We start from the raw sequence: 10,664 nt of genomic DNA, 5'->3' as shown, positions 1-10,664 counted from the left end.
TGGTGCCTCTAATTTCTTCCTTAATATATACACTGTCTCCAATACATTTCGACTGGATGAAAAAAACGACCCAGACTTGCTAATCATACATGACTGATAAAAACTGACTAGAATGGAACAAGATGTGAACAATTGCAAGTATGACATTCACCAACGAGCAAAAAACCATAACGAATGCTAGCTATAAAATTTTAAATGATCAAAAAATTAAGACGTTCTGCCTGATTTAAAATACAACTTTGAAAAAAAAATATGACAGATTGCAATCATCGACAACCACTGGTTTTGGGCACTCATGACAGGGCTTAACATGTTTGTTTGCGCTCCACATTTCCTCCCCACCTCAACCCCACCAATCCCTACTCATTTCCTCCTTTATTAGTACACTTAAAATTGAAAAACGTGCAAACATTCGTTTTTATAATATAGCAGGGCAATGAGGTTGGTCATATCATACATTGCGGCGAAAATGTGTCCCCCAATGGTACACGAACAACTTGATTTCCTCTTGTGTTTGCGTTCGTTTTTGGAACAATTAACCAATGTTTTGAAGATAATTCCTTTATCAAACATTTTTTTCATATAGTTAAATTTCTGAAACCTTCATAAAAAGTTCCAAATTTTCGAATGTAGGTTGGATGTAAGTGGAAATGAACAAATTATTCGGCGAATATGGGTCCCTCACTCTAACAATTTTGTTAATACTGACTTATTTGCAGATCTTGTCTTGCTGATTACATCTGCCATTTGCATTTTCTCTCTGCATTTTATAGTGCAAATATCACAAAAGTTATGATGGCTGAAATCTTGAATGAATGGCAATAACTCAGATCAGATTCAACTACTGATTTTTATCCTTTAATTTGTGTGTAGATATTATTCTTACGGTTGAAAGCCAGTGTCTTTCTACAGCTTTACTCGAAAAGCAAATGTTGGTAACAATGGTCATTGAATGACAATCTAATTAAAAACGGATCTATCATCGCTCCCGTTTTCTGATATGTCGCGTGGGAGGCGACATATCAGAAACAGGAGCGATGAGAGATCGGTTTTTAATTAGATTGATTGAATGACAATAATAAGTAGAGAAAACCGACAATCTATCCAAATTGAAAAAGATCCTTCGCCCACCCTTCGCCAAACATTTTCTTTGTCAATGAACTTTGTTCCATAGTCCAACTCATCTCAAAGTAATGATGATATTGACGAAAAGATGTTTGCAGCCCAGTAAATGCCCAAAATTTATGACGGGTGCCACGTGCACTACTCGTGCACTAGTGAAGCAGGATCTGCTTACCCTTCCGGAGCACCTAAGATCAACCCCAAGTTTTGGTGTGGTTCATGTTCAGTCTTTAGTTTTCTATGTTGTATTTTGTGAACTATTTTCTGTTTGTTGGGTTTAGCCATGGCATTGTCTGTTTTTTTTTTCGACATGAATTTGAATGTCCCTCTGGTCACCTTTCGTCCCTCTTATACGGACAAGAGAAAAATGTGATATCGAGGGGAACAGAGATAGCAGGAAAATTGGATGAAAAATATATGCATTCCCACGTGGCAAGCATTAAACACGTAACCCTTTGTTGCAGTAATGGTTGTGTTAAGCGAAATCATCGGATAAGATGAATAAATAGATTGGTTGTTTGCTTAACTTTCATTGGAAAGTTTCACATGTATATTTAGGACCTAAACACATTAACAATTATTATTTCATATCGGTTAAGAATGAGCTTCTCTTATTGGATAACAAGGGGCCACATGACATCCTTTATTTCTCAGTAATAATTTCTATCGGTCTTTAAAAGAAGAAAACTGGTCGTTAACAGACTTTTACATGTTAATGAACGGTGGGGCGTGGTTTCTCTGTTTAGAGAGATGTCCCTTTAATAAAACATTTTGCATGTTTTCAATTTTAAATTCAAGTTGTTGAGTTGTTTACCATGTGTTTCGTTAACTATGAAATCATAGAAAACTTTATTTTGTTTTCATGTACCGAAAAGTTGCACTTAAATGAATGGCAGTGATTTATAGTTATCGCTATGACTGGTCTTCACTCTTCCCTATAGAAATCGTACAATAACTATAGTTTTTTGCTTTGAACAACTTGAATTTATGACAATTTTTAAAAACAGGGTTCCTCAATGAAATAAACATGATAGTTATTGAAAAACTGGTCATTATCGCTGTCTTAGTCAACACCACTGTCCTTTTGGGCAGTCCATATATCACGATAATGACCAGTTTTTCAATAACTATCATGTAAATACAGGTGGTAAGGCGATCAGGATTGATTGTTTCTTGCTTAGCTTCCAGTGGCAATAACTGCATGCATATTTAGCTAGCAAAAAGACTTCTTATGATAAAATACAATAGATTGGTTCTATAAGGTAGGACTTCAAGATAAAGGTAGAGAATTTTTAAGACTGTCATTTAAAAACAATGATACGTCGGAAAGGAACAGTGATATTTCCTTTTGATAGGCCAATTTCGTACGGACCTATTCAAATAGTTATGTAAAAAGTCTTGCAGTTGCAGAGAGTGTGTTTAAATCATGCTACAAGAGGCATCGGGTTTGACTTCCCCATTTTGTCAGCACATTGCTGCGTATTCAAACATCACGTGTATTCAAAAGGACATCCCATTCGAGAAGGGACGTCCAGGGGTGACCATTTTTCCATACCCCTGGCATCTCTTTTATTAAATTATTACAATAAAAAAATTAATGGCGGTTTTGCTAGGTTTTTTTATAATTATTCCTTTAAAAACACTTAACCAACTGAAGCTGGCGAAAATATGTTTATGTAAAAACTAAATGAAAAAGATACAAAAGGAACTTTCAAAGTTAAAACAAACTGACAAAAAAAAACGAAAAAGGTTTAAAAGACAAACAACAGTATACAAAACACAACATAGAAAACTAAAGACTGAAACTATTACAATAAAACTTCAATGTTGATTTGTTTATATTTATTTCTTAGAAAAAACAATTACGAGTTAACAACTTGAGTTGGCGAAAATATGTTTTTGTAAAAACTTGATAAAAAACGGGAGGCAAGACAGAGTTTTGTAGAATAACATTAACGGTACCAATTCTTTGGCACCAGGATGCGTATTTCGACAAAACATATCTCTACAGTGTTGCACGAGGTCATTTCAACTATTTGAAAATTCAAACTTAAACTTCAAATTCAAAATCATTGTAAAGCTTATTATCCAAAAAGGACAAAAGAATAGCCAAAGTCTTAAATGTCGAAAATTAGGAATCGAAAATTTGTTTAATGATTTTTGTAGTTTTAGTTTAAACATATATTTTATTTGCTCAAAGCAAAAAAGGATCAGAAACAAGTAAAACATACTTATAAAGTCTTCTCCACAATACAATATATATAACAATTCAAATTAAACGTGAGCATGCATCATATAATATAAACAACATAAATAGTACTTAACTGTACTGAAAAAAGTAGAGGGAATGGAGAAAGAACGACAGAGATTAGGATGATGAAAAATATATATCTTTTATGATGATGATGTGCGTTTTACATATGTTGATACTATACTACGAGGATTCGTTTTGATCTCTTGATAAAATTAAATACTTGTTTAACTATTTGCACATTTTGATCATAGGAAAGAGTTTCTTTTCCAAACACCAGTAGTTTTAAGTCCAAATCGCAGCCTTCGGGAAGCCAACTGAAACCATTAAACAGAATAGCCCTTTCATTTAGATATTTTTTTTAAACATATGCATTATTTTTTTTTAATTTGAGGTTTCTTGTGACTTTAAACTTGCAACAAAGCGTCAGATATCAAGGTGATGAAAAATTGGTAAGTGGAAGAGAGACCGATAAAATCAAGACAATAAACGAAAAACGACCGAAAACGAAAACAACTGTCTACAAAATGATGCTTAAAAAAATTAAGACTAAGCAACATGAACCCCACTAAAATCCAAAGAAGATCTCAGGTGGTCACAACTGATTTAACGGAATGCAATTTATCACGTAGTCAAATAACATTCCGTAACTTTGTTGCGACTGCTGTTCTTTTCTTAATAATGATACTATTTATTAAGGTGAAGGCAATATATTAAGATTTAGAAGCTAAAAAAACAACCTTAAGATATGGAAACGGTTGTTGTGACTTTATGTACATCGTGATCTTATGTCTTACCCCAAGGATCCCAGGAAAGCAAAAAAGCTTTTTCCAAATAGGGTCTTCATTCTTTGTTTACCTGCATCAGAAACAGTCAAATTCAAAACTTGAAAGTTAAGGATGCATAAAAAATGTATTCATAAGAAGCTATTTGACTAAAAATTACCAAAAGAGTCAGAACCAAACATGTTGGGAGACAGAAGTTCAAATATTCATTGGGATAAACAGGCTTGACAGCGCATATTTTTTATCATGTTTATACTTATCAATCATTTCAGTGTCTGTATAACATAGCTCCACTCTTAGACAAATCTAATTTCAATGGTTTAAGTTGGCCTTTATAAATTTGACACGGACTCATCATCGATATTATAACGTTTGAACAAACGTATCTTGTATTATTTGGGTCAACTTGTAAAATCAAAGAATAACTTATGTTTCGAGCAAGAAATCATACAACGGAGAAGACTAGTTTAAAAGAGTGCGCCCTCGCCACTGTTCTATTTTGTTGTTGAAAATAACATGTTCAACGTATAAATATACAATATAATTTTAAAAAATAATTTGATTGAGCGATAAGGTTTTCTTTTAGATATATAAAAAAATTACCGGCTGTTCGAAGAGTTATAACAGCATTCTGTATATATATATATAGTCGCTGGTCTCACTTACAGAAAAGCTCCTTTTATGACTTGCAGCTGATAATAATGATTGCAGTTTATATTAAAAAAAACCCAATATCATCTCATTCGTTCAATGCTATAACCTTTTTGTCTTGCATGATCAAAGATTTTCTTTATAATATTAAAGTGCTTTTCATTTCTGTTGGATAAATTATCCTTAGCATCAAACAAATCATTCAACAAAACTCTTTAAATTTGCTACATCCGAAATGCGTTCTGGATTAAGCGTCATCAAAAGCGCTTTTATCCAAAATAAAACGCATGCTAAGAATGTATGACTAATGTGGGTGGCTGTATTGTCAAAAGGGACCAAATATTAATAGCCAAATCCCGTTAGCTTATCTTTGCCTCTGCTTTATTTTTATTTGTGAACGGGTAATTTAAGAAATAATGTGAGTGTTCAGTGCCAAAGAACTGACTAGTGAGCTGATAATATCCTCTGGAACAAACAGACAAAAATGCTAAAAGATACAATAACACTTTCAAAAATGGTTGAATCTTAATAACATTTCTAGATTTAGTTTCGTCAGGAACGCTCAAAATCAAAATATCTAAAGCCAAGATGTGTATTTACACAATGAGCTATGTGATCAAAGTAGGTCACCGTACGGCCTTCAACAATGAGCAAAGCCCATACCGCATAGTCATTTATAAAAGGCCCCGATAAGACAATGTAAAACAATTCAAACGAAAAAACTAACGGCCTTATTTATGTAAAAAAAAAATGAACGAAAATCAAATATGTAACGCTGCTTGCATTTTTTTTAATTTCCACTGTTCTTTCTATTTTAGCGATATATACAAATATTCGGGAAAACGAAAACTGGAAAGGACTATTTCACATAATTTTATGCGAAAAACAGGAAACATTTAATACGCGGTTTTAGAATTTACTATTTTCAATATTTAATATAGATTTTTATTCTTAACTTATTGTTTTCATAAATTCGTGTGGATTCCATCCTCCATTATAGGTATAGTTTTCAATTACAATAAAGAGATGCTTTTCTTTTAAATAGAAACCAAAACAGTTTTTCAAGTCTAGCTTGTTATTTAATAACATTTTATAATAATAAATTATCAATGCTATACTACAACATTTATATCATCTACACTATGTACTCAGATATACAAATAACAAACGGTCTACATAGGTACTGGACTCGTTTTATAGACAAACAATGTATCAGTATAATGTTTCAATCTAGCTACGAATGGTATCAGTATAATTTAGGAAGGTTCTGATTTGGTTTGAAGTTCCCCGGCTTCATCAGCCTGATATGGTGGTGGACTCTCTGTTACAGTCGTGGCCTCGTAACCTAAAATTGAAAAGAAACTACATATACTTTCGTAGAATGTTTTATAAGCATAAAAGCACCTTAAATGAAATAACAATCATGAGGTACGTTAACAGTAAGAGTATTCCAACCATTCTGTGTACCGTAATTAGTAAATACAATCTTTCGGGGTTTTTTTTTTTTCTTTTGGGGGAAGGGGGTTTAACACAATATGACTAAACAGTCACAAATATAAAACTTTGGAGACTTATATAAAATCAACAGCAGTCAAATTTAACGAAGATCAATCAGCGGGAACCAGGCTTAACCTTTGCACATTAACAATATTTATGAACTGATTTATGTAATGAAGCAGGTTCAGATAAAAAAAAAATTCTAAAGTTCGAATTGGGATGTCGAGTTAAGAATAAGTAGTTGGAATTGTGGTGGTAACAGCAACACAACAGCAGTAATAAGAGTCGTTTAAGGTTCAAGTTTTAGTTATTTTGATGCTGTAGCATATTTGCTATCCGAAATATGTATTTATTGTTTAGTTCATTATCATTAAATTTTTTTAATTATCTTTAGTGTTTTGTTGGCTTTTAACAATTTCACTAGCGTCACTGTAGACGAAATGCGCGTCTGGCGTACATTATTTTAATCATGGACTATCTATGATAAGTTTCTTTAAACACTTTCTAGACGTAAATTTACCTGGATTGTTAAATCCACTGCTATGTTGCTGATGAGGCATAACTCCCGGTGGTTGTTGATATGGCATTGGTCCTTGCTGGTATGGATATGTCATGATCCCATATTGTTGCTGTGGATACGGTCTGTTACCCTGTTGTCCAGGTTGAAACACATACCCCGGATATCCGTTCTGGTTGGTGGTAGAATATGGTGGAGGACCGTTAGGTAGGTTAGGTTGAGCTCCTATTTGAAGAGAGAAACTATAAGCGTTTGTTAAGAATTGTTATACAAATGTGTGTATTGTGTATATGTTAGCTGTCATAAAAAAAGGCCCGACATGTATGATTTGGCGTGCAGATTGAACATGCTTAAAGATTAATGGTTTATTTCGATTCTTTAATTAACGTTTTTCGAAAGACCGCATTTTACAGTTTATTTAGACATCAAGCAAGGCAAATTCAACGAAAGCTTCACACGCCATAAATTCCAATTTGTTATACTAGTAACTTCAGTTTTGTTTTTTTTTTTGAAATCAAGAAGATAAGTAATTTTAAAACATAATTAATACAATACAGTTGAAAATCCCAAAAGTCATTCAATACAAACTGCGTATTTTTTCATACGTTGTTTTTGAATATCCAAGACGTCGCGAAAAAATAAAAGCATCTAACCATTAGATCAGGCTTTCATATCTAAAAGACAACTAGCAAAACAACATTTGACCTAAAATGGTTTACTTTTACAAAGTGTAAATTAAGACTGAGATGGGGAGTTGTCTCATTGGCACTCATACCACATCTTCTTACATCTTTTAAAATTATTGATGAATAATAATTTAGACATACCATTTCCACTGGATCCATATGTATATATGCTATTTGGTGGAGGGAGACCATAAACTCCTTGGTACACCGGAAGTCGTTGTCTCTCTTTCAAGTTTTCATTATGTTGTTTAACCATGCAACATATGCGGAATCCATCAATTAACCAACCAATTCCAAAGAGACCGAAAGTAAAAAAGTACAAGAACCCCCAAAGTGGTCTTTGTAAATAGAAATGATGAAATCCGAGAATTCCAAAAGGAAACCATAAAACATAGGCGTCATCGCTATACTTCAAATTCGGATCTCTACCACTAAATTTTTCTTCGTTATGTCTTTTCACTAAATTAGGTGTTCGGAACCAATCAACAATATAACCAACACCCAATAATCCGAATGTAAAGAAGTAAGACGCACCATACAACGGACGGTTTAAGTAGAAGTGGTGAAATCCTAGGATTCCGAATGGTGACAAAGCAAGTACTTCCGCAGCACATGCAGATTTTTCGTCAGGAATTTTCAGTTCTTGGTTAGCTTTTCTCACGTGATAGGGCATAAAACATATGTCAAGCAGCCAACCTATGCCAAACAGTCCAAATGTAAAAAGGTAGGCAAATCCTAGACCATAATTACGCAGGTAGAAATGGTGGAATCCTGTAAAAAATAACATTCGAGCAGTTTAGTCATGATAAAAAAAAACCACTTTCGAACGTTTAAGTCGCGAAGCATTGATTGTAGCTTTCTTACAATCTTTTAGCAAACACTTTGCGCATAGCTATGACTATACATAGTCAAGCATGTAAACGGTTTAGATATGTTTTAAATAAACTCTTCATAGATACCAGGATTGAAATTTAGTATTTACTCCAGACGCGCGTTTCGTCTACAAAAGACTCGTCATTGACGCTCGAATAAAAAAAAAAGTAAAAAGACAAAATAAAGTACGAAGTTGAAGACCATTGAGTACAAAAAATTCCTAAAAGTTTTGCCAAGTTTTATAAACAGTTAATATACAATTATGACCATAAAACGGATAATATGGTATTTTTTATACACTGACATTATGATGGTTTCTTGATCATCATTTACTATGATGACGGATACAAAATTTATCTATTCTTAAATGTCAAAATAAACGTTTCGAGTCAAAAATCTGTTTTGTTAAGAAAAGAAGATAATTAAAATTGATTGCGGAAGTGAGTAAAGTAAAAATATAAAATAATATGTAAAAATTTACCTAGCAATCCGAATGGAAACCAAAGACCATAGGCATCATCCAGTCTCTTTTTAAATTCGATTTCAGGATCTTTAGCTCTTTTGTTAGCATTCTTAACCAACCATGGCATTCGAAACCAATCGAAAAGGACACCAGCTCCTAGCAATCCGAATGTGAAAAAATATAATACTCCAAATCCAGGTCTTCGGAGATAAAAATGATGAGCTCCAAGAAAGCCGAGAGGTATCGACAATATGTAGGCCTCAATAACCGTTTTCGTTGCTAAAGGTTGTCTCTGTAGGACCACAGTAGGTGCTGTATACTGGTAAAACATCTGGTTGCCACATCCTGCAGCTGCGTTTTGTGGTGCGGTGGCAGCAGTTGGTGGTGCCTGTTGTCTTTGGACTTCAGTTTCCTTAGACATTCTAAAACATTTTCAAAAAATGTGTTTTTCATTTTCGTACAACTTGCCAATAATAAATGTACAATTCAATTCTTAAATTTTATTTTACCAAATTGCTTTCATAAGTTAGCCCGATATTAATAACAGTCTTTTGACGTTCGTCAACTTCAGCGTAGCAATTACTGCTATTTTACGAAGTTTGTCCTGAGATCGCTGATTCCAATTATGATATACCAACGTTCTTATTACTTTATCAGTTCAATGCAGTGTGGTTTTATGCACAAGCTGAATATCCCAAGTCAGGAACCTGTGATGCAGTGGTTGGCCGTTGTTGCTGTTTGACATATTAGTTGTGTTTATTGTTTTGTGCATAAATAATGTCGTTAGTTTTGTCGGGTGAATTATTTACATTGTCATGGTGATGCTTTTATGCGGTATTGGTTTTGCTCATTGTTAATCACCGTGTATCATCAGTACACCGGAAATAGGTACTAATCAAGCGGAGCATCATCAATTTTGACCTGACACGGTAAGAAAATCTTAATAATTATACGGTGACATATTGTTGCTAACCTTTAAGGCATTATCTCTATGGAAAATAATTCATTGTCAAGCAGACATAGCACACCTGCTTTATATAATCATATATTGAAAATTACTTTGAATTTTGAAAATTCGTACATGTTTTATAAGTACACTTTCTGTACAATAATGCTTTTAACAATATCAAAGTGTATTGCTTATTCTAAAGACTGACCTCGGCAATGTATTAATGAAAACAAATGTTTTAAGAACGAATTTATTTTTATTTAAAAAAAAACAACGTTGTTTTGGTATAGCATTATGTCCTATGGAAATAAATTAATGTAAGTATGCTTACCTGTTCTTCAAAACTAATGATTCAATCAGGTAACTGCATTATTATAAATAACCTGGTCTTATGACCGATCGTCATAAACGTAAATAAAACAAGTCATGTGGTTCAAGTTTCATTTTTAATAATGGAATAGAAAAATATTTATAAATTTAGATAATAGTGTTGATCCGGGTCATGACTGTAGTTTTTTTTTTTATATATATACATATTTAAGTTACCTAAATCGGTCGGACTTAATGTTATGAATGGAGTTAAAAATAGCAATTATTCATATACCCGGGGTATACCTATTTTATAAACCGATGTTATTTAGAATATGTGTACTTCTAACCCTGACAAAGATATGTTATCTCATGTTTACCACTAGAAATGCCTGTGCAAGTAATGTAGTACGTGTAAACTACATACATCGAAAGATTAAAATTGGTATGACTAAAATACAAGTGATTCGTTGATAACTCTTAACGTCCAGTCGCAAATATCACACACATGTTTAGGCCGATAACATGACTTTGCTCTGTTTTGTGCAAAATTGACCTGCT

At 33.2% G+C, this 10,664-nt stretch overlaps 1 protein-coding gene across 1 annotated transcript; it reads right to left on the bottom strand.

Annotated features, from left to right (window-relative positions):
• Positions 1 to 5,866: 5,866 nt before the first annotated feature.
• Positions 5,867 to 10,245, bottom strand: LOC143052275 (uncharacterized). Its single transcript, XM_076225282.1, has 5 exons — positions 10,126 to 10,245; positions 8,864 to 9,267; positions 7,651 to 8,280; positions 6,827 to 7,048; positions 5,867 to 6,154 (listed from the first exon to the last, which is right to left on the bottom strand). Exons 2-5 carry the CDS (start codon positions 9,264 to 9,266, stop codon positions 6,066 to 6,068), a joined length of 1,344 nt encoding a protein of 447 aa, XP_076081397.1. The 5' UTR covers position 9,267; positions 10,126 to 10,245; the 3' UTR covers positions 5,867 to 6,065.
• Between the last annotated feature and the right edge of the window lie 419 nt (positions 10,246 to 10,664).

Source organism: Mytilus galloprovincialis, chromosome 11 (assembly GCF_965363235.1).
Source record: "Mytilus galloprovincialis chromosome 11, xbMytGall1.hap1.1, whole genome shotgun sequence".
Classification (NCBI taxonomy): Eukaryota; Metazoa; Mollusca; class Bivalvia; order Mytilida; family Mytilidae; genus Mytilus; species Mytilus galloprovincialis.
The sequence above is the reverse complement of the archived record's forward strand: the minus strand, read 5'-3'. Positions and strand labels throughout refer to the sequence as shown.

Coding starts and splice junctions, on each gene's coding strand:
- LOC143052275 (XM_076225282.1), bottom strand. CDS start 9,266: ATGTCTAAGGAAACTGAAGTCCAAAGACAACAGGCACCACCAACTGCT. Junction 8,281..8,863: donor GTTTCCATTCGGATTGCTAG/GTAAATTTTTAC, acceptor TATTTTTTACAG/GATTCCACCATTTCTACCTG. Junction 7,049..7,650: donor ATATGGATCCAGTGGAAATG/GTATGTCTAAAT, acceptor CTCTTCAAATAG/GAGCTCAACCTAACCTACCT.